Source organism: Pomacea canaliculata, linkage group LG1 (genome assembly GCF_003073045.1).
Source record: "Pomacea canaliculata isolate SZHN2017 linkage group LG1, ASM307304v1, whole genome shotgun sequence".
Classification (NCBI taxonomy): domain Eukaryota; kingdom Metazoa; phylum Mollusca; class Gastropoda; order Architaenioglossa; family Ampullariidae; genus Pomacea; species Pomacea canaliculata.
Window position 1 is genome coordinate 23575821 of NC_037590.1, and position 25086 is coordinate 23600906.

The 25086-nt window shown below is 39.1% G+C and overlaps 1 protein-coding gene across 5 annotated transcripts; it reads right to left on the reverse strand.

Moving 5' to 3' along the window:
- Positions 1-430: 430 nt before the first annotated feature.
- LOC112576253 (nuclear factor NF-kappa-B p105 subunit-like) lies at positions 431-24351 on the reverse strand. Of its 5 annotated transcripts, XM_025258569.1 has the most exons (22): positions 24204-24314; positions 21305-21528; positions 19988-20160; positions 19545-19690; positions 18501-18649; positions 18081-18214; positions 17634-17792; positions 17248-17352; positions 16862-16956; positions 16463-16601; positions 15135-15356; positions 7882-7926; positions 6782-7504; positions 6109-6289; positions 5491-5608; positions 4922-5144; positions 4600-4769; positions 4172-4420; positions 3698-3854; positions 3259-3443; positions 3019-3109; positions 431-2638 (listed from the first exon to the last, which is right to left on the reverse strand). In XM_025258569.1, the coding sequence occupies exons 3-22, from the start codon at positions 20154-20156 to the stop codon at positions 2574-2576; spliced, it is 3525 nt and encodes a 1174-aa protein (XP_025114354.1). In that variant the 5' UTR covers positions 20157-20160; positions 21305-21528; positions 24204-24314; the 3' UTR covers positions 431-2573. The 5 variants fall into 5 exon arrangements, with proteins under 5 accessions (XP_025114354.1, XP_025114365.1, XP_025114345.1 ...); XM_025258580.1 differs by lacking the exon at positions 21305-21528 and having other exon boundaries at positions 19988-20176; positions 24204-24351; XM_025258560.1 differs by lacking the exon at positions 21305-21528 and having other exon boundaries at positions 24204-24350.
- Between the last annotated feature and the right edge of the window lie 735 nt (positions 24352-25086).

The window sequence follows — 25086 nt, forward strand, 5'->3', positions numbered from 1 at the left end:
TATTGGTCTCGCTCGTTAGCGGTTCGACTGGTTGTCGTCCCCATCCGACCGAGCAAGTGACTGTGGGTTGCAGTGTCCGGCTACACCGGGGGCGTTACGCAACAACCTGCATCAGCATTATTCACTGTTCTACACTGCCCGAACTCTTGTGTTATGTTTTCTCCGGTATCTTTGATTTTATGTAAAAGACATCAAACTCACTTGTCTGAGTGTTCGTCTACCTTAGGTAGAGGATTTTACCGCAAAAGACAATGGACACCAGTTGGGGTTCCTAAAGGACACATTAATAAGTCTGGCTGACTAACCTTATAAAGGTATCTTGTAAATTTTTGTTGTTAGCCATGTGTTAAAAATGACCGCTGAAATTACGGTGGCATAATACTCGTGGAATTTGACACAGGTCAGTAAACAGACTGACCAAACAAAAAAATGCTGTATCACAAACTTTATTCATGTCAAGCTTTAAAAAAAAACACACACACACACAATCTCCCACAATCATGGACACATGACCGGAGCTGTAATAGCTCACATAAAATAGCCTGAACGAAAAGTGTTCACAGGAACTGAGTGGTACTGCACAGTCGCAAGAGGGTCAAAGTTGAGTCTTCTGTCCCTGTATTAAAATGGCAACAAGTTGTAGTCCTTATAACTTGAAAAAAATAAATCTGAGCACTCATGTTTTCAGTATTTGTCAGGACAGATAAAAGTTTTCTTAACATGTAAATGCTTGCTTCAAAAACAGACTTGTCCCTGCTTCTTCATATCCCTTTTGACTGATCCCTGCAAACCTTCTTTTCACCATATATTTTCTTTTTTGTTAATGACAGAAAATTCTATCATTCATGTCATCTTTAATACCTATTATAAAACTTGACCAACATTACTGTGCACATCATACTCACTTTTCTTTCCTACAAGCAATCTTGCCAGGCTATACATGACATAGGTGAATTATAAATCGTAACATGACTTTGCTAAACACACTTGTGATTGAACATACACTCATACTCTTGCACACAAATGCATCCATCAACATAGATACTAAATGCATACAAATAAATTGTTTAAGGAATTGTTTCGAATTTAAATAAAAATTGCAAAACATCATCTAAATGCGCTCCCATTTTCTTGTTTAAAAAGCAGAAACAAGTGCCTAAATCATTTTCATTTATCTACAATGATTTTGAACAACATAAAAAATGAAAAGAGACTCCCTGAAATATCAATGACTCACGTTTGATATTCATCTGATTAAAATCTTAATTCGATATAAACTATTCGGTTAAAAAAAATGAAATGGTGTAGAACATGTTTAATGGTGAAAGAAGACATACAGAGAGTGAGAGAGAGGCATGTATACAGTTGAGCTGAAAAATAATTGCAGCAATCAAGTATTTGCCTTAATGAGTCCAGAAGGCAAAATGTTCATCCTAATTATGTTATTATTTCTAATGGTTGAATGTGTTATGTCTTAATAGGCAGTGTAAACATTAATTTGACCAGTAATCAGCCACCTCCACATTTCTACCCAAGTTAACTCAAGACATCGCTCCCTAACTTTATCTGTCCATCACCTTTTTTTATATTCCCAAATCTCTCTCCTATCATTTATATAGTAATCATGATGTAAAAGCTACATCAACATTTCAAAAAGAAGTGTCTAAACAGTGTTGTTGTGCTCTTTAGTCAAGGAGCTTTCATTAAGAATGTTTACCAGGTCAATACTGTGTATCTACAATTTAGAGAAATTTATTGTGATTTATGCTTAAGTATTAAAAAGTGTTCTTTACAACTCTTTCCCCACCCATCATACTCTTAACCATTATGTAAGCTTTTCTCGTTACTCTCAATTGTATCAAAGTTTAAACTTGTATTGTCATTATTCTTGAAGCTTATATGCCTCTTTTTATGCAACTTTAACTCATTCAATCTTACTGAATCCTGTCTATCCATTCAAAGTTCCTAATTTTGTAAGACTTGAATTTAAATACATTTAGAGCCATTTCACTATAGGGATGGCACCATCTGCAGCTACATCCCCGCACTATATGTTTTTTGTTTTTATTATCTTCCCTGATTATTATTATTATTCTCACTGAGACACCATCAGATTTTATTCAATTAATCTGCATCGTGGCTGCTTAGCATTCACTTTGCAATGTAATGATACTTCACTTGGCAGTTCCAGACTATAACAGTCATGTCAAGTGTTTCAGTCCCATCTACTCAGAGATTTGTCAGACTTTTCAAATAATGAGACTTCAAACTAACAACCAAAAAGTAATCTTATTCTTCTGAGAACCACAATGTCACAGCTTATTAAACTGCTCCCTGACATGTGTAAGTAGGTTGAAGATGCATTCCACACAATCATGCTGCTAATGGCAAGCAGGTAAACCAAGCAAAAACATTGTTTGTTGCCACACACACACAAAAACATTTTGTCCTTGACATGTTCTTAACAATTTATGCAGAAAAACATCCTGGGCAGTTTTACTATATCTCTACTTAAAATGTACAAAATGTAATCTACAACTGCTCAATTGTCATTATAAGATTAACATGATCAATTATAACCCAATAACTCCGGAGTCCATCAGTGAATGGTGCAGACTGTGTTTATCTTTGACAGCACCTGAAACTCAAGCAAAGTTACAATTACACAAGTTGTTTCACAACAATTATAATGTTTAACAAATCTCTCTTTCTGCCTCTCACGCACAACTATTTTGGGGAAGGGGGGAAATAACATTTAGAATAATCTCCAAAAGGAGGTTATGGAGCACTTCTAAAAAATTTATCAACTGCCTGATTCCTGTTAAATTTCTAATACAGCCACTAGCATGATTCGATGATATCTAAGCAAAGTACTTTCAGAAACCTTAATTTTAACAGGATGCATTTGACTTTTACACTCACATTATGTAAATAGCAATCTTTGAAAAACTTATAAAAATACAATAAAACATTCTTAAATGTTTCAATTAAAATATGCACAATGAGGAAAACAGTTACCAGCAAGGGCTCTGTCAATGATCTCTACAGCATCTTCTCGACCCATGGATCGAAGGCAGTCCCTCAGCTGACTGATCTTACCATCTGCAGTCTAAACAGTTAAAAAATGTCATATTTAGGGAAGACAGATAAAGTAGGAGATTCCCCTAAAAGCAGATCTCATTCTCATGTAGCCAAAATACCTCATCCATTATGCAGCTGAGTAAAAAACCTTGAACTGTAACAAGTTAAACTGCACACCTCATGGTAATCCAACAAGAAGCGGGTAGGGCTGGTACCACTGCATCCCATAACTTCCAAAGCTGTTATGAGGTTATCATAACCCAGCTTTGCTGCCAGTGTGAAGACATCTTTGTCAGTAGCAATTTTATCCAGCAGCATGGACAGTTCCACACGAGTTGGATAAAGAAGCTGTTCCATGTCACCTAAATAACATTTTTTTAATAAAACCTGGATAATTAGACTTCTTGAACAAAGAACTATTTTGAATATATATATATTTGTCCATGGACCCTTTTCAATCTATCAGCAACTTGGTCTTTCTAAAGCAATTAAAAACAAAACAAAAACAGAACCTTAAAAGCTAGATACCAACATTAAGAGCTGCAGTTGCCGTGTTAACATCTTTTAACAACTTTGGGGAAACTTTCGTGGAATAAAATCTGTGATTGTTTCTCACCAAGTGCAACAGACATGGGTATGCTTGCCAGACCACTGTCACAGGTTGACTTGATGGTGATAGCACTGTCTGTTACACAGTCCTCCTGTAAATCACTGGTGGTTGAAGTGTGGTCATCTTGCACAAGGTACTGGTCACCTTTCAACACACGGATTATCTGTGGACACATTGTACTTGAGGTTGTTCTAAAATATTTCAAAATATGAACAAATGAAAAGTGATAGGGTTGAAAGATGGGAAGCAAGCACCTAGACTATCCTATTTGTTAATTTAGCGGTCCTGTTCATGCAGAATTAAATTCTTGAAACAAAAAATAAAAACTAAATTCTGACAAATGATCCTTTTTTCCTGTAAACACATCTCTGAAAGACCATCTTTGGCTATGAGCTCAACTCTGACAGACCATCTTTGAGCATAAATCATAAACTGTTTTCTTTGCAAAGCATTAAACTGTACTTGGCAACTGTAACAAACCTTGTCATTTCCTGCTGCATAGTCAATGGGCTGCAGTCCTCTCTGACATCTCCGTGGATGGTTATCTTCCAACTCTTCTGATTCTGAATCTGCTGCTTTTTCATCTTCCGATGGCACCTCCTCATTTTCCAAGTCTGGGTTTGCCCCAGCTGTCATTAATAAAGCAACCATACCAATGAGACCTCGTCCACAAGCAATGTGAAGAGGTGTGTTTCCGTCAAAACATCTGGCATTGACATCTGCATTGGCCTGCAAAATACCCAGACACCATTTAAATCTGTACGTGTGCTTCACTGAAACATATGCACGCACATATTACCAAAACTAACTTTCTGAAGCCTTTTCAGCAAAAAAATATATATATACACATCTATTTTAAAGAAATGATAAAATGTCAGTTTTTATGCTGAAAAGTGAACAGTACTCACTTCCATGAGAAGATAGCCAGCCACAGGCAAATCATCTAACTCTACTGCATGATGCAAGGCAGTGCGACCACTTTTTCCATCTGGCACATCAACATTGGCACATCCATGAACCAGTATTTTTAGCATGTCAACATTACCACTTTGAGCAGCAAGGTGCACAGGTGTGTAACCTACAAGCATAATACTTCATTGTCATATTCTTTTGTGCAAAGATAATCAACCAATAATCATTGCATTTCTTTCCCCTCAAAAAAGGTAATTTCTTGAGAAACTTGACCACGAAAATCAGACATCTGTAACACGTAGAAATAATAACAATTACCCTCATAATTCAGATAGTTGAGCTCAGGGAATGGTTTCGCAGTTGTTACCCCTGGTCGAAGGTATTTCACAAGAGCTCTAAGTGCTTCAGTAGAGCTGTTCATGACAGCAAGATGTGCAGGTGTGTTGCCATTCCTGTCAGCCAGAGATGGGTCTGCACCTGCATGCAGGAGCATCTCAATGACAAGAGGTTCCTGCATGATTGCAGCTAAATGCAGAGGCGTCTGTAACAAAGGGACACTTCAATGTAAAAAGTCTATCATCACTGAAAAGACCATGTCATTTATAATATAATGTTTATTTATCAATTTGACAACAAGGCAAATGAAACAACAACTGTACCTTCAAATTGTATGTGTGAGTATATGTTAGTATTTATAGGCAGTCTAGAAGTGATGGAATAAATGAATTAATATAGTAAGAATGATGAAGGGAAGGGAAAGGAAAGTTTAATGACACCAAAAATTACTGTTTTCTTCTCATATAACAAAGATGTAGATTATAAGGTCTTTGTCTGGTATTTCAAAAGGTATTGAATATTGGATAAAACTCATTTTATTTTGAACATACCTGTCTCAGGTAGTTGTAGGTATTTATTGCAGCCCTTGCATTAGGAAGTGTGGTCATCACATCAAGAAGATGCTGTAGTGTCTCAAGTTGGTTGTTGATGATTGCCAAGTGAATGGGCCTGGAAGAGAAGAGTGGCCTAACCCTTGATTTAGATCTTAATTTTGAGGGATAGCACTGCCTCTGTTTTATAAACAATGCATTTTACATCTACAAAGCTTCAAAGAAAGGATGTATCCATGGAATATTCTTTAGTAAAACTCATCAAATTCATGTATTCTAAAACTCTTTGACCAATCTATCAACTGTTAATAATAATAAACTCATGCCAACTTTTGAACTGCACAATGGTGGTACAGTTGACTCTGGGGATAATGCCTCTCTCCTAGTTAATCATTTCTAAATCCCTTTGCCTGACGCTGCATGCATCACATCAGTATTGTATATTTCGAAAATATTTCTTTTGTTTACCAACAATTAAAACTGTTTTTAAATACATAGCCTTTAGCAGTCGTGCTTTATATTCTTAAGAGACTGGAACATACTAGTGCACTTGTGTATATATGTGTGTGTGTGGGAGGACAAGACTGAAACAGAGATTAAATACAAATACCCACTTACAAATCTCCATTTTCATTCTTCACCATGGTGAGATGACGTTGCACCATTAACAGGTAACGCACATCTCCTGTCTCAGAGTAGTCCTGCAATGCTCGCACTGTTCGAGCTGTGATTCGTTCCATGATTCTCTTCACAACTGCTGTGGCTTCTTTAACTGGCTTGGAAGCAATTTCTTGCTTTGCTAGAAATTTCAAATATTTCAATGGAAACTTTCACTAAATAGGCATTATCTCCCTTTAAGACATTGTTTAATGCATTTAGGGCATCTTAAATATTAATGGTACTCTTTAAAGTGGCAAGTTGTCTTGATTGTGTTTAAAAAAAAAAAACTAATTAAAATTGATTTTGTTCATGTTTATAACTTCCTCTGCTTTAAGCTGAGCACTGGTGATGTGTGGAACTTTAAGGTCAACCTACTGGCCACCATATATATTGTGCCTCCATCTACTCATTGTGGTCAGATGACACTGTTATAGACAGTCGTGCAAAGCTTGGCCTTAATTTGATGTTGGACCACATTCTAGTTTAACCCTTGACAGTCATAAAAATTAGATAAATTTTAATGTGTGCTGTGCTATTTCAATATGCACTCTAAAATTGGTTACTGAAATCCTATACATTTTTAGAACAATTCCCCTACACAAATGTAGTGTTTTAGATGAAATGTGATCACCTTGTCTGTTTGGTTCTGTCATATATCCCAGTTCAGTTTCAGCCTTCCTGGGCATCCCTTCATCTCTCATGGAAGTTTCTTCAGACACTTCAGAAAATCCTTCATCTGTTCTCACACCTTCCGATATAGGAGGTTCACTTGTCTTTGTTAGTGAAGCAGTATCTATTGAAGAGTTCCTCTCTTTTTTAGAGCTTATATCAGTTACCGACATTGTCGATGTTGGTGACAATGGGATTTCATTTACTTCTCCTTCCTGTGTCATACTAGCATTTGTAGAACTTAACACAGAATCTGCTCTTTCAAAAACAACATCATCTACGGTCAAGCTTGTCCCAGACATGTTTGGCGTCACTGCTACGTTGTTTGCCTTTTCTTTTCTGCCAGCTTGTGTGCCGATGCTGCTGTCTGGCTGGAATGATCCTCGTGAAGAAACAGAGCTAGAAGGTGGTGAGTTTCCCTGCTGAGGTTTGTTGCAACTTGCATATTTTGATGACACGGAGGACAAATCAAGACTGGAGACTAGACCTTTTGATAAATGTGTAACTGTGCTCTGGACAGAAGGTCGAAGTGAATGAGGAGCTGCATCCATCTCTAAATCACCTGCTAATGGCCCAGACCACATCATTGGATCGTAATAGGGGCTTGGAAATGCACTTTGGTTAGAGTCGTCTGTTGAAGTTTGATCAGGGCTATCAGTGTGCCGGGCAAACTCCTCTTTAACAACTGAAAAGTACAATTTGATATAAGTGGTCCAAAAACAGTAATTCCTATTTGCTTTAATCTTTTGCTATCTTGGAACTTTACTTGGATACAAATAATAAATTACTTTAAATGCCATGACCTAAGAAAGAATAATATTTAAGTTGTCCTTTCTTTAAGATACTAGCTACCAGAATAACCAAAGTAAACAATGATTGTTCAAGAGTTACTGCTATTCCATTTCACACACTTTATAAAAACAACAAAAATTTATATCTTAAAACATACATATTTTCTCTTTCTTTTTCTAGCACACACACAAAATATCCTAATCTCAGAATGTAAAGGGCTGATGTCTGATCACAATCATCATTTCATTTTTTATTTTATTCACAACTTACCTTGCTCCACCGTGGCTGGAAGGACACCTAACTGGTCAACAATGTCTGTTGAAGGAATAAAGCACATACCAGAAGTTTTGTTAATAGCACATAGACATTGAGCTTTTTACAGCCATTGAATTATGTTAGTATAAGAAATATGGCATAAGACGATTTCTGCCAATTAGTTATTTTTAATTATAACTGATTTGTTCTTCTTTTATTCATTATTAATGTTGTTTTTAAATGGGTGAATTTCATGCCTACATAGTTGATTTTGAATATCAAGATCATATCCCAAAAGATTTAAATATATGGACAGCATCAAATCCCTATCTCTCTTTATTTTCACTTGATAAATTAGTAGAAGTAATTTACCTGACAAAAATTCTAAAAGAAAATGCACGCGTAACTATCTGTCTAGAAATATTCAGACTGTGATAAAAATAACTTTAAAAGGATGAGTTTGCACAATGATCTGCTACTATCATGCACAGCTGAAAGGTAAAAATTCAGCAAGACTAGCATTTCAATCATTTAATCTGCATGCAGCAACAGTGAAATCAGTTAACAGGTTGATGTGCCCTGTAACGGATAAGTACTTAGTAGAGGGGGTTAGGAGGGAAGATCGACAACCGTGGTTGATCTGATTTAGCGTAGTGGGCTGGAAGTTGTTTGCCCTTGAGCAAATGACGTAAACTGGGACGTCAAAATAAGGTGACGTAAAAGATAGAGGAAAATAACGTTAGAGAAAATAACGGTGGGCAGAGAGCAGACGGCGGAACAAAAGTTGGAGCTGGTGGATTTTTCTCGGGACTTTCTCGCAACTGCTGCGACAGCGGAAAAAGTATTACGGGAAGTAATACCGTGGGTAAACTACAGGTGGATGTACTTCACAGGTCGTGAGTCACTGTAGTCCGTGTTCGCACCGTGGGGAGCTCTGTGGCTTGGGCATCCCAGTTTCTTGGCGGGGTCAAGAAACTAAACACTGGTATCAGCGAGAAAAGAACAGAAAACTTGGTGCAAGACTGGGGCACCGACTTCCATCTGTCGCCTGGAAGGGGCAGCTCTTCACAGCCTGAGAGTAAGCGCCGGTGGAGGAAAGGTTTTCCTCCCGGCCTTCAGCGAATCTAACATCATCCGGCCAAACATCTAGGAGGCGGCCGCATGCGCAAGATCGAGACGTCTGCTTATAAACTGTGGGTACTGTGAAAAACCATTTATTTTCAATCATAAATAGACTTCGTGGAAAGAAGATCAGTGGGATTAATTGGAATAGAGGACTTGGGAGGGTCTCAAAGACTTTAAAATAAGAGGTTGATGTTTCATCGGGAGCGAACATTGGGTTCTTCATCAGTGACAATAATTTAGGAGAGTCGATTTTATTGTTACTTTAATATTATGTGGGATGAATGATAACATATTGGTAATACATCTTGTGTGGCGAATGAAGGAGTGAATCTATGAGTGTGGATTTTTGCCTTTGTTTCATTTGACTTTGTATTTGATTTGAATAATTATTTGTGCCTCTAAGAAGGTACGCCACCCTCAAGCGATCAGGATATTTTGGTTTGTGGAAAGAATGCGCATGTCTGCGGACGGTCCGTGACATCTTGGTGACCCCCGACGTGATCGCTTTAGGGTGAGGCGGTACTAGGCGAGGTGGTTTACAAATATTGTACAAAAGGTATTATTAGTACTGTATCTGGTGGATTATTTTTGACTACTCTTGTTTTGCCATCGTAGGGTACATTTCTTTAAATTGTTCTTGAGAGACATGGAATTCCCGGATATAGATAGCTTCATAGCCCAAGGACAGAAATTTGGAAAGACTAATAGTGACCTGGAAAAGTATGTCCAACAGTGTGTAGAACGTTTTGATAGAGAAAGAGAAAGAAAGGAAAGGGAAAAAGAAAGAGAAAGAGAAGAAAGGGAAAGAGTGAGAGAAAGGGAGTTTGAGTTAGAAAGACTTAGGCTACAAGCAGGAAGCAGGACAGAAGGGGAAGTAGCTCAATCCACGGGGGTCCGCGTGGTAACCTGCCCAAACTTCCAATCTTCCGTGAGGATAAAGATGATATAGACTCTTTCATCTTTAGGTTTGAAGCGCATGCAACTGCTCTTAGGTGGGGAGGAGCCGCGATGGCCTTTGCTTATGTCAGCTCTTTTACAGGGTGAGGCTTTAACCCTGTATCAATGCACTTTGTGCAAGTGGGGTAGTTGATTATGAAACACTCAAGAGGGAATTACTTCAAAAGTATCAGTGTACCGCTGAGGGATTTCGGGAACGATTTAGATCCATCCGACCCGAACCGCAGGAATCAATGGCGGCATTTTTTTAGGTTGTCCGGTTTAGCAAACCGTTGGATAACTTTAGCCGAGGCAGACAAAAACGTATGATGGTCTTTTGGACCTCATGTTACGAGAACAGATTCTCCAGAGCGTAGCGAAGGAATTAGCTATCTTCCTGCAAGAACGTGAATTTAAGTCCGCAGCCGAGATGATAGCAAGTGCAGAGAAGTACAGGCAGGCGCATGCCAATAAAAGTATGGCGAGGAGAGCCGAGTCGTATCGAGTTGCCAACACCGGGGTGAATTGGCGTCCTCGGTCACCCAAATCTAGGCTTCCTAATAGGCCAAATAGTCCTCGTAAATCAAGTCCCAACAAAACCTTTCCCAAAGGAAGTAACGGGCCGAGAAGGCAAAGAGACGAGGTACTGCGAAGACCTAAGAGAGAGCTCATTTGCTTCGCTTGTAACGAAATTGGACATTTTGCCCGTGAATGCCCTTATGTTAGACGGAGAGAAAACACAGAAGTATCCACTCCGGTAGTAACCAGCGTTTCCATCCTGTGTAGCACTCTTAATAGTGAAGAGATGGATCGACTTCCTCTCTATCCAGGTTATATTAGAGATAAACCCATAACGGTGTTAAGAGATACGGGAGCCACAACAGCAGGCATAAGAGCCTCCCTGGTTAGGCAGTCAGAATACACTGGACAGTCCCAGTCCTGTATTACGTTTGGGGGTAATACGGAAGTCTTTCCAGTCGCTGAGGTACAGGTAGAGACCCCTTTCTATGCGGGTAAACTACGCTGTTGCGTAATAGACGAACCAATAACAGATTTAATTTTGGGTAATATAGACGGGGTAGAGGGAGTGTTGGTGACAAAACCAAAAGCAGCCTTAGTCACAACCAGAGGACAGAAGAAGCGGGAATTGGAACTGCCAATTCGCTGCATATTCCAAAGCCAGCAATGGACATCACTAGAGAGGAGTTAGTTCGACTCCAGAGGGAGGATCCGACATTGATCACATGCCGAGCTGCAGCCTGTCAAAGGAGCGAAGAAGCCAACCTGGAGACGAACTTCCATCTTCAGCAGGGAATGTTGATTCGATCATCCCGCACCACTACAGGGACTTTTCAACAAGTGGTGGTGCCACAAACACTCAGGGCATCAGTGTTATGTGCGGCTCACGATGGTCTTTTAGCCGGACATGCAGGCGTCCGTGCCACGCTGAATCGGGTGCTCGCCAATTGTTGGTGGCCGGGAGTAAAAAGCGACACCCGAAAGTATTGCCAAACATGTGACGCGTGCCAGAAAACCGTGGCACACGGAAGAAATCGACCAGTGCCACTCGTACATGTGCCAGTCATCGATGAGCCCTTCAAGAGAGTGGCTATAGATATCATGGGTCCTATACATCCATCATCTAATGAGGGCCATACCCATGTATTGAGTATAATAGACATGGCGTCCAGATATCCAGAGGCAATACCGTTAAAAAGAATTGACAGTGTATCTGTGGCTGAAGCACTCTTGGTTGTATTTGCCAGAATGGGTCTTCCCGAAGAAATTCTATCCGACCAGGGGACACAATTCATGTCTGATGTCATGAAGGAATTTCTCAGACTGCTGTCCATCAAGGGTTTACGTTCCACCCCTTACCATCCACAAACGAATGGTGTGCGTGGAAAGATTCCACGGGACATTAAAACCAATGCTGCGGAAGTTGGTACATCGCCAGCCTCGAGAATGGCATCGCTATCTTCCTGCTCTTTTATTCGCTTGCAGAGAGAAAACTCACGAAAGTACAGGTTTCTCACCATTCGAACTCGTTTTCGGACGACGACCAAAGGGATCACTTGATCTCCTTATCTCAACTTGGACAGAGAAGGAAATCAGTGATGAGGATGCAAAACCTGTTTACCAATACATATATGAGTTGAGAAATCTACTACAGGAAAGCTATCAACTGGCCCAAGAGAATAGCCATAGGACGGCGGCGAGAAATAAACGTTACTTTGACAGAAAAACGCAACAACGAACTCTGCAGGTGGGGGACGAAGTGCTGATAATGTTACCTACGTCCACGAATAAACTACTCATGCAATGGAAGGGACCTTTTTCCAGTCATCCGGGAATGTCATCCAGACTACGTGATCCATATTGCAGGGAAAAGACCGGGTTATGCACATTAATATGTTGCGCAAATATCACAGACGTGAACCGCCGATTGATGTGAAGATTCCAGACACCACCAAAACGGCTAACTGTGGACAGACCAATGACGATAAACCCATGGCTTTTTCGGATCTTATCTCGGAAGAGATGTGCCCCAAAGATTTATCATGCCGTCAGGAGTATCCGAGAAGGAATCAAATAGACACCTGGCAAATGTGACCTTATTGATAGCCGATACCGATGATGATTCCGTGGAAATACCAGTTCTTCCTGGGGAGATGGAAGAGGACATAAACAGCATGAAAGTGGGGCCCGACTTGACAGAACTCCAGACCACACAATTGAGGAATATTCTAAAGAATTATCAACACATACTGACCGTGATGCCAGGACAGTTTAACGGTGAAATTGAGCACCAAATTAGACTGACTTCTCCAGAGGTAGTGCGCTTAAGGCCCTATCCACTTCCTTTTGCTCTACAGCAAACCATGGAAAAGGAAGTGATTAAAATGTTACAAATGGGAGTGATTGAACCATCATCCTCACCTTATGCATCACCAGCGTTGTTGGTCAGAAAGAAGGACGGTTCAGTACGCTTTTGTATCGACTACCGAGCCCTAAATAAAATAACAGAGTTCGACTCAGAACCCATTCCGGATCCCGAAACTGTATATAGTCAATTGGGCCGAGCCCAATTTTTCACTAAAATAGATTTGGCCAAAGGATATTGGCAAATCAGAGTTAAAGAAGAAGATAGGCCAAAAACAGCATTTCAAACAACCAAAGGCTTATTTCAATGGACCCGAATGCCATTTGGATTGGCTACAGCTCCTGCAACGTTTGCGAGAGCTATGAGAGCGCTCAATATGGAAAGGTTTTCAGCACATACCTTCTTTGATGATTACTGGTTGCTAGCGAAACGTGGGAAGAGCATCTGACTCATGTAGAAGGTGTGTTAAGAACCTTAGCCCATTATCAACTCACTGTAAGACCTTCGAAAATTCAGATGGGATTTCGGAGCTTGGAATTCTTAGGACACATAGTGGGGGAGGGGCATCTGCGTCCCAGTCCTGATAAAGTACAGAAAATTCTAAGACTTCCTACTCCTAGCAGTAAGAAGCAAGTGAGAGCACTCTTAGGTCTGATCAGCTACTACCGACGCTATGTTCCTAACTTTGCTACGGTGGTTGCACCCATTACAGAGTTGACAAAAGGAAACAGCCCAAAACATATTCAATGGTCGAATGAATGTGTCCAAGCATTAACTCACATCCAAACCGTTCTGTCATCCCAACCCATACTAGCGCTACCAAAGTTTGACAAGCCGTTCATAGTTCAAACTGACGCGAGTGGGGTGGGATTAGGAGCAGTACTCTTGCAGGAATACGGAGGAGATCGTTTTCCAGTGGCCTACGTCAGCCGCAAACTGACAGGTCCTGAAACACGATACAGCACCATAGAACGAGAGTGCCTGGCAATAATATGGGGAATTTCGAAACTCTCTCGTTATCTTTACGGAAGAAAGTTCATTTTTACAGACAGATCACAAACCCCTTGTGTTTTTAAAAACATCTGTATATCATAATTCTCGAATTATGAGGTGGATGCTAGCTCTTCAAGAGTTTCAGTTTTCAGTTGAGACGATTAAGGGAACAGAGAATCTTCTCGCTGACAATCTATCCCGGGTCGAGTGGGACCAATTTATCCCGTAGAAGTAAAAGAAAGAAAAACTGTTAAATTGATTTTTTCATTCTTTTTTTTTTCAGGAGGGGAGGAATGTAACGGATAAGTACTTAGTAGAGGGGGTTAGGAGGGAAGATCGACAACCGTGGTTGATCTGATTTAGCGTAGTGGGCTGGAAGTTGTTTGCCCTTGAGCAAATGACGTAAACTGGGACGTCAAAATAAGGTGACGTAAAAGATAGAGGAAATTAACGTTAGAGAAAATAACGGTGGGCAGAGAGCAGACGGCGAAACAAAAGTTGGAGCTGGTGGATTTTTCTCGGGACTTTCTCGCAACTGCTGCGACAGCGGAAAAAGTATTACGGGAAGTAATACCGTGGGTAAACTACAGGTGGATGTACTTCACAGGTCGTGAGTCACTGTAGTCCGTGTTCGCACCGTGGGGGAGCTCTGTGGCTTGGGCATCCCAGTTTCTTGGCGGGGTCAAGAAACTAAACACTGGTATCAGCGAGAAAAGAACAGAAAACTTGGTGCAAGACTGGGGCACCGACTTCCATCTGTCGCCTGGAAGGGGCAGCTCTTCACAGCCTGAGAGTAAGCGCCGGTGGAGGAAAGGTTTCCTCCCGGCCTTCAGCGAATCTAACATCATCCGGCCAAACATCTAGGAGGCGGCCGCATGCGCAAGATCGAGACGTCTGCTTATAAACTGTGGGTACTGTGAAAAACCATTTATTTTCAATCATAAATAGACTTCGTGGAAAGAAGATCAGTGGGATTAATTGGAATAGAGGACTTGGGAGGGTCTCAAAGACTTTAAAATAAGAGGTTGATGTTTCATCGGGAGCGAACATTGGGTTCTTCATCAGTGACAATAATTTAGGAGAGTCGATTTTATTGTTACCTTTAATATTATGTGGGATGAATGATAACATATTGGTAATACATCTTGTGTGGCGAATGAAGGAGTGAATCTATGAGTGTGGATTTTTGCCTTTGTTTCATTTGACTTTGTATTTGATTTGAATAATTATTTGTGCCTCTAAGAAGGTACGCCCACCCTCAAGCGATCAGGATATTTTGGTTTGTGGAAAGAATGCGCATGTCTGCGGACGGTCCGTGACATGCCCTTACTTCCATTTGGCAGCATGACGCTGTAGCTGCTGGGGCCCCTTCCACCATTTCCTCCACCTAGATCTCCATGACCTCCACCTCCTGGATGGCCAAAGCCTCCTCCGCCCATTCCCCCTCCACCAGGTGCTCCTCCTCCTGGACCATCACCCCCACCCCCATAATAGTTGAAAGTGCTGTCGAGAGGAAGCTTCTTGCGTTTCTTTCTGGCAATGAGATCTTTATCTGAAAAATATTGATTAAATGCAGCATTCCATAATAATAGTAATAAATGAATTTATAGTCAACCACCCTCAGCAAAACAGAAGACACCACAGCAACAATTGCATGGATGAAAATTAAAAACTGATAAGTGATCAAAACAGTACACTTGATTATGCAAGATATTTCTTACAGAGATTGGTCCTGAAGCCGGATTGACACCACAGCAACAATTGCATGGATGAAAATTAAAAACTGATAAGTGATCAAAACAGTACACTTGATTATGCAAGATATTTCTTACAGAGATCGGATTGGAAGCATTTAGAACAGAGACACAGCTTTAAAAAAAAAAAAAAGGAAGAGCATTTCAAACAATGAAGTCTAAGAAGAAGAAGCATCTGCTGAATTCTTCCCATCTGATGAGTGGCAATGAAAGGAGGGCAACACAGGCAGACTGAACTCATGTGGTAAGATGTCAATAGCTCTGATGGGTATGGAGGGAAAGCTCATGAAGACAATGGTAGTACCATGTGGCAATCTTAAAATCAAGATGAGCTCAGACTGACAGCTACAGATGACAATACGAGTGGCATTATTCTAAGCCTTTTGATATTTGTCAGGAGTAGAGAACTGCAATAATCCAGCAGAGACAACACAAAAACAGATATGAGTTTTATGGTCGCAGAAAGTAACAGGAAGGATGTGATTGATCCTACAAAGCTCAAGGAAGATGAAATTACAGACTGCATTATAAGAAATTCAAGAAATGACGTATTGATGATAACACCAAGACTTTGGATAGTCTGGGCAAGAGAGATGATCACACCATGCCGAAATGTTTTTTAACTTGACACTTTTCAATCGCTACTTCTTATATTCATATTCTAATTCCTTCCTAGATGCAAATAAGTTAAACCAGCTTGTTCATTCTATGCTTGCTGATAAGCTACATAATCATCAGGCCATTTTTGTCCAGCACTGTGAAAAAGAGAGGGCTCTAGACCTTGGAGCAGGGAATGGCTATGACCTAACCGATGGATTCCATGCCCTCTAACATTTTATGTTACATTGAAGAAGAATACAAAAGCAGGGTATTTATTTGCAACATCTATAGCAACACTGCTGACCTTTATTCTGAGGATAGTAGGTGAAGGCTTTTGCCTCACTGACTTCTGCATCCGTCTTCCTTTGTAGCATAATCATAACATTCACAGCTTTGTCAATGTTGGCATTATAGTAGGCTGGTGTTTTGAAAACAATGGCATACTGGTATAAAGAAAAGAACTACACTTCAGAAATAATCAAAACATAAGAGATTTAAAACAAGCTTTTGTCAACACCTTTCCAAACATTAAATAGAAAAATAATGTCAGGTTAATTTCTGTTTTCTGTAGTTTTCCTCCAGTTTTTCAACAATCACAAAGCAATACATTTGAGCTACTAAAGCATGAAACGACTACTGAAGTGCTGCATATAATGGTCATAAGTTAGAAAACATAAGCAAGAAAATGAACATATTTGCATACCTGCCTGTGAACATCAAGAGGACTGAAGTTACCATAAGCCTCCCACTTGACACTGCCATCCTCATTGTGCTCCACAAACCTCACTGCTATGTCCTCTAATTACAGGTGGATAGGCAGTATATTTTTTAATGAGTCTATCTTCTTCCAACATATGCATATATAAGGTGACATCAACTACTCACTATTGCCACTGCTCATCTATAGGTCAAATGTCCAACTGCAAGATATTTCTTTTAATATCTTGAAAACCTCAACAGATTCTTAGAAGCACTATTTTCAGAAATCCATGTAACAGACAATGAGAAAAAGAAATATACATATGTAGTGATTAATGTTTTGTATAATATGAAATCAGTTACTTCTGCACAAACACTGGACTAATTCACCTTTTTGAACTTTTTCGCACAAGAGAAAGACTTCCTCATTGCCTGTGCAGCAACCACCATACTTGTCCATGCGGCATATCTTCAAAGCGGAGGCTCCCGGAGACTCTGAAGACACAAATATCTCTTCAAACTAAATCCTGTCTACTCTTCAAGAAACCATATTCTAATATTTCACTGCATAATGGGTGCTATTATGATAATAGCATGGTCAACTATAGGAGGCTAGTCTGAGCTAGTGAATTAAATTATTATCATAACCTTTATCACAATGTCACTAAGTGATTATCCATACACTATTATTAGCACAGATATGCACTTGCTGTGGTCCTGGATGGGTATTCATTATTGATACATGGTGATGACAGCTGTCATAGATGTATACTCACTACTATCATAGATGGCTTGAGAATAGACAGGGGGCAATCTATGACAGAACTGTCCCATACTATCAGGCAAGAAGACACTAAAGCATAGTCGCACAACATTAAGAGACATGCTCCGAGCCTGTTCTTGTGCTTGTTTCTTGGCATTCATATTCTCCTCCGCTGCAGCAAAAAAACTTCTGGAATTTATTTACTAAATAAGATCACAGTTTAACTACTGAAAAAAATTGTACACATAGCAAAACAAAAATAAGGAAATTTGCAAACCTTTACTATTAAAAATCCTTTTGCACCCAATGCATTTCAAAGTCGTATATATCAAAGACAAAATTATAGTTAAGTAAGGCAAGCCTAAAGTAATTCTAATAAAGACATGATCATGTACTTCTGCATAATACTTGAATGTCTTTTAGTTCTGTGGGAGGGAGTAGTCAAGCGTAAGGTACATACCCGTTATTTTAGGATCCAAACTCATGTCACTCGCCTTAAGTCTCTTTTCAAGCTTTCTGGCTTCCAAGATGCGATTAAACAGCACTTCTGCTGCTTTCTTCCTTGTCACATGCAGCACACAGAGATTGGGAAAACTGTTAAACAATAAACAGAATCATACGGGATGATATTACATCTGCTGTCGTAAGCACACACTATGCCATAAACGAGTGCAGCAAAAATCAGTCAACAGACTAAGAGCAATCAATGTTCCATAAACATTTACCGCAAATGCTTGGAAACCTTCACTTTCCCCCACCAGGCCTTTTGGGCATATGATGCTTTCTCAAGGAAGACTTGTAAAATTTGAGTTTAAAACGCTAGAACAAGATAGTACTGCAATGATAGGAATAATTTCCTCAATGACAAACATTTTTATACCCGATTGGTCCTGCTGTGGATTGCTGCTCAACAGTACAGATGCCATCATTACAGTTCTTGCCAACAAGTTTATGAGCATGGTCATGTGGATGAGCTTCGTCAGTTACTAGCGACACAACAATGCGAGCAGGCCCACTGTAGTTTTCAATCTGTAACACAATACCTGAAACATAACCTACCCCGTCTACTACAATTGAAACCCTCGCAACAGCAAACACTAAAATGAGCAAATTAAAAATAAGCAGGTAAAAATGTATAACTTATTTTGTTCATTTTGCTCATATTCCTTTAATAAAAAAAAGGATGAATTTCAAGGCACTGTCCTCCATCAAAGAGAAAGGAAACAAGCCATCTTTAAGAAATATGGTGAAAAACAATAGGAAAGAAGAACATGGCCTGATCTGAGACTGTCAGAATTAAGCAGCCATTCCACAGCACTACAAGTCTAATGTGCTGTGAAGCAAACCTGCTAAGCTTGACGTCTGCAATGATTAGCATCTGTCACCAATAATGAGGAATGGCTGTCCTGGGTTCAGATTTTGTCTTGAGCATGCTGTTTTTTTCTCTGCATGTGGCATCTGTTTACAGGGCTGGCTGCTTTGCTGTGATATAACCTTAGTTGCTGGCTCAGGATTAAACACCAATTTACTCTAGCCAGTTTCCAAGAAAAGAAAGCCCATGCACAAAAACACAACTTCTAGCCTGTGGATTTTCTGAGCCATAATTTCTTCACCCAATATAAGAGATTTCTTGTTCCTCATGACTTTAAGAGTTATAGTCAAGGTGGCATCTATGGTAGGGGTTGTTTTTGACCAATATTAAAAAACTGGTCTTGTATGGATTTGTTTCCTTGTTTATTTGCCTGCAAAATGTCCTGAAGCCTTTTTTTCTGACAATATAGAAATGGACATCATTGCATGCTGTTTTGTTTTGTTTTTTGTCTTGCAAAGTAAGAAATATTTCCTCATCGTTTTTGACCCTCTCATCTGCAGTGAGGTACTTGCCTTCACTTTCCAGCAGATTGCAAAAAAAAGGCCCGTCTACCTTAATGGCTGGATGTGTTTTACGACCACGTTCCGTCTTTTCACCCTGCAAACCTCCATGTGATGGCCCTTCGCACTCGTACCGGAATCGGAATCCTCGCTGCTGGGGCTGCTCCACAATGACAACAGCTGGCTGAAGGTCATTGCCTTAAAACAGAAAAGTGGTAACTGAAATTTTTTTTTTAAACTAAAAAAAACAAAAAGCACTTACTGAAACAGTTCTGTGTCAACAAATAAGTCTTACTTATCCAAGGTCAATAAAGTGACTGGCTATTTTTCCCTAAAATAACTGTGACATACTAAAATATTAGGACAAAAGGACATTGAAACAGAAAACCTTGTAATTATACACAATTAAAGAGACACAAATAAACATAGAAGCTGCATATACGTTTCTCAAAGACAGCAAGCTGCAGTAAAAGATGAGTGGTTTTGTCAACTTACTGTCTTTGAAGGTTGTGTCTGGATGTATTTGACCATTAAGGATGCAATGAGGGTCAGACACCAAGATGTCTGCTGAGGATAAAACTGATGGCTGCATGGCAGTAAAGACCTGGATTTCGTTCATATCCAGCTCCACAGAGTCACGAGAGTTTTCTCCTGATGTGTCCATGTTCCTGACAGCACATAAAACTACTATTTATCAAACTTCGTAACTGTCCTCTAGTATCAGGAGTTATAACGAGCAGAAGAATTCAAATTAACATTCCTGGTTAATCATATAATTGATTCTGCTAACCTTACAAAAAGTAAAGGATATTTCTAAGGTGCTGGTATTGACCTTTATAATCTGGTAGCACAGAGAGATTACCTATGTACAGAGAAGAGACATAATTAAAGTTGCCTGTCATTCAGCATATACATGTATTCACAAGCAAGGTCTCAAATTGCACTGAAAAAGAAACTCAACCCTACGCACTAAAGACCAGTCAGAAACTTTTACAATTTGATTATTATACACTCTGTGTAGATTTTGCCAGGCTGCTGTTGTCAACAACGCAAGGCAGCGAGCCCAAAATATAATTATGATCCTATTAAGTTACCAGGGTTTTTCATATTTTTAAAAACTTTCCTAAAGAACTAAATGGTGTAAATTTTTTTCTTAATGACTAGATAAGGTTTAGTGCAAGATGATATTTCCCAAAATCTGGGTGAATACCCTTCTTTTCTCAAGCTACACACCTCAAAAATCCCGAAAGAGGTCAAAATCCTGGCATCATGTTTGCACACATATGCTTAATTATTATATATCCCATGATTGAAGAACGGACATCAGCCAAAATAAACACCTGAGTAGATCAGTAGATAATTAGCCAGGATTAACACATGAAAAGATCAGCAGATCAGCAGCCTGGATTAACTAAATGTTTCCTGCTCATGCTCTTTGTTACTTGTGGCTAGTCAGTCTTATCACATGTTAGTTTGCTGTTAGCTGCCACCTCATCTTGTTCAATGATAACTAATCTCTCAGACTTGATCAAAAACTAAAATATTGCTTCTATAATCTTATCCTGCCACATTCTTTATACATTTTATATTTACTTTATATATTATTATTATATATTGTTATTTATATATTTCTCCCTATATCCCAGCCAGATCACCCCATTCTCCATCTGATGACCATATCCTAACTATTCCTTTTACCAGAATAACAACATATGGTCACAGGAATTTTAGTTACTATGCAGCAAAACAATGGAACTCTCTCCCCTTTCATATCCGCCACCTACCCACCATTGAATCCTCTAACATACACACCTCTTCCTTGAGCATTTCTCCTAACAACAGTCCACACAATACTAGTCCATCTTCAACTTTCCCTACTGGTCTTCCTCTGCTGAATCATGATATCCTTGTTACCCGATTCCTCTTTGAATTTTCTATATTTGTCTTTTATTAGTCATCAGTACTGTTGTTTATCCTTCCATCCTTCGTATGCTGTCCATGTCTCATTCTTGTCTCAACCGCTAAGAGCACGCTCCCTATGAGCGCCAGTATGCACAATAAAAATCATCCAATTATTATTATAGACTTTATATATTTTTGTAAACTAGTGCTATATCATTGCAAGTATTAGTAAACCTTCTCAAAAAAGTTCAGCTCCAAGAAGAATCCATCCACACATCCTTATAAAATCTACATATGGTGGCATATACTTAACTAGGGGAATATGCATGTACATTTTGTGCATACACTAAGTCTGAGTCTGCTAAAAAGTAAACTATTGAAAAATAAACTGCTTGTACCTTTATGAGTTGTTTAATGGAGAGTCATCAATTCAAACTACATTTCTTATACTTTTTCCTCAGTATGAATTTTCTAAGAATAAAGTTATAGAAACTCACCAAATTATCCAGAATGCTTCCTGATTTCATTTAAATGGCTTTGGAACTAACAATCCTCCAAGGAAAATATTGCTTAAAAGTTACCTCTTAAGGTAAAATAAATGTAATAACATCCATCCAGAACATGATAAACTCTCTTCAGGCTGTATTCACAGATTGATTAAAGGCAAAAGAACATCACTGGTCATAGCAAATGTGCAAAGTAACTGCCAGCTAACTTCACAGCACTTGAATCTGATGTCTTTGGTAACATTAAGTTTTATCTTCATCATATTAATCAGAGAATCAAAGATTTGTAGCAGACATTATCACACTGGCTATACACTATCATCCTTCCTTTGAGGAAAACTGCTTTATTTAGCTTTCTCATTAATTTGTCACCCCCTCATTCAGGATGTACGCTTGTATCTGATAAAGGTTACTACTACTGATATTAACAAATGCTCATATTGTGCTCAGTTTACTTTTTGATCTTTTGTAATACTGAGTTTTGTAGCCACTTACACCTTGTCTTACAAATAAAGCACAGCATGGTGATGTGTTACCTTGAGCACAATGCAAATTCATATCATTTGTTGGATCTTAACCCAATTTGGCAGAAGTACTCCTTTTGTGGAAAAGAACAGTAGAGAGCAAGGCAAAGGACATCGGAACCACATGGGCCCAATTGAGTGGGGGGTTGCCCAAAACCGGGTCCACTGGCAAGGTGTTGTTGCGGTCCTATGCTCCCCAAGGTGTAACAAGGAATAAACTAACATTAAACTAAACACCTTTTATCTATGGAAGATTATATGGGCACTTAGATTTAGATTATGGTCCTTGAATTTTGCTCTTGGCCATCTTTATTTTCATGTTTATTGGACCCATTTTAAGGTGTCCCTGGTAGCTCCAAATGAATATCAGCACAAGGAAAATTTTGGCAACAAACAATTATGTGCTTCTTGGGAGAAGTGTTTTGTTATTTGAATGACTAATAATAATAAATGCAAAATTTGTAAAGCGTATACTCACACTCCTCAGGAGTATGCTCTTAGTGTTTAAGAACAAGAACGAAACATGGACAGCATACGAGGGATAGGAAAACAAATAACATATGAACTATAAAAGAATCAACAACCGTACTAAATGAAGAATAAAATCAAATAAAGAAAACACAAAGAGGAACCAAATAACAAGAACAAGAGCTGAGAGTAACATGATATTGCAAAATGACGACGAACAAGAAAGGGTGTGAAAAAGACTAGCATTATGGGAAAGGGTTTACAGAAGAGGTGCATTTTCAGTGCACATTTAAGCGATTCAATAGTGAGTAGGTGGCAGATATGGAATATACTCCAAAGTGCACAATAATATCACTGCTGAAAGGGTTCACAGAAGAAATCAATCTCTTGCTGTGACCTTCCCTGGAAGTGCCAGGCACCTCTTCTAGTATAACTTAAGAATCATTGAAGCACACAAACTGTAATTTCACTGATTTTTACTGAAATTAAGAGAAAAAATCATGACCTAAGCCAAATAATAATCTATGACATTATAATAGGCTTCTGTTAGAATATAGAATGACCAGCCATCTGGAATGACACACTGCACATCTTAAAACACTACAGGTCTTGCAGAATGAAGTTAATATTGTTATTCTGGAGAAGTATCCTGTATACCCAGTAACAGTTGTCATTATCTTGCCAACCCTGTCTCAGCGCACCTTGAGGTAGTATGGATTTCTCCTCAAGTTATCCCTAGTAATGAATCATATTTCCTCTTTGTGTTACCACCTCTCGCCTAACACTTGTGTTGGATGAATGTTGGTGAGATAAGTTGGTAATGTATTTCTAAAACTTCACTTCTATCGCAAATTTGGCTTAGAACTTCTAAGACAAACTCGCGATACTACTTTTAAAGGTGTTATCTTTTTCTGAGGGGGAAGGATGAAAACAAAACACCAGACAAGAAGAGCTGGAAGTTAGGAGTATAGTGCATGTGTTATTATGCAAAACATATCCGTTTGCTATTGTGCTACACTAGCTGCATGATCATAGCGATCCGACGACAAAACATCTGAAAGACAATGATCCTGAAGATTAATACTAGAAAGACCTAAATAATTAGCCATAAATATGTGTTTTGCACATACACAGCAAATGACAGTGTGCACGTATTTATCGTGCTGTTCTCATCAACCCATTCTGCTTGTCGTCAGGAGATGCGGACACCTTGCACTGTTGAAGCGCAGGTATCACCCTCAAACACCAAAAAAACAACAAAGATCTTCCGGCTCTGGTAACTATGAGTAAATGATGCAATGCAACACTTACCAGAAAGAAAATGTCCAGTCACTTTCCTAGAAAGCAAATGAGTTAATTTCGCTTTGCACTCGTTGAATGATCTTACGCCATAATCGAAACCAACATCGTTCCGGAAGCGGGGTAAGGGAATTGCCAACTTGGAATTCCCCTCTTTCCCATGATTGGCTTTACGAAGTCATGTGACAAATAGTCTATCATTCCATTGGTTTTTCTACTATTATTAGCGGCAGGAAATCTAAACATAGCTACACGTAGGCATGAAAGCAAGCTTTTCGGAATGAGTATCTGAAACCGTGATTTGCTTATGTTCCAGCTACGGAGATATATACGTCCGTGCTTGAACTGGTTTCGTCTATTTAACGGTTTGTTTTCCCCTTACGAACGGTGAAGTGTGATTTAATTGGTGGAAAGAACTATATCTCCATTTAAAATATAATATACGCATATATATATATCGATCGATCAGGGATTATAATTGTTATCGATCGATCACGATCGAACGTAATTGTATTTACCTATACACGTCCGTGGTTCGTTCGTATAGTTTTATCTGAAATGTTTGCAGTTTAAATAGGGAATGTCGATCTGATCACACTGTTCTAGCTTACAATGGCGCAAAAAAAAAAAAAAAAAAGAAAAGAAAAATATTAACACTCAAAACAATTAATTTAATAATATACCAGATTATAAAAGGCTGACAATCTGCATGTATAGCGCGTTGATCGGGGTAAACAATAAAAAATATATTCTTGTGGAATAACCACGAACTAATATCTATACATCCATGGAATAACCAAAAAGATATCGCTCGCCATGCAGTTATTAGAAAAATGGCTGAGCGCGCTGATCGATGTACGTCGACGTCACGATATAATTCAGCAATTTATGTATA

Coding starts and splice junctions, on each gene's coding strand:
- LOC112576253 (XM_025258580.1), bottom strand. CDS start 20,156: ATGGACACATCAGGAGAAAACTCTCGTGACTCTGTGGAGCTGGATATG. Junction 15,357..16,462: donor CTACTATCCTCAGAATAAAG/GTCAGCAGTGTT, acceptor AATATTTTTCAG/ATAAAGATCTCATTGCCAGA. Junction 3,444..3,697: donor ACCCATGTCTGTTGCACTTG/GTGAGAAACAAT, acceptor AATGTTATTTAG/GTGACATGGAACAGCTTCTT.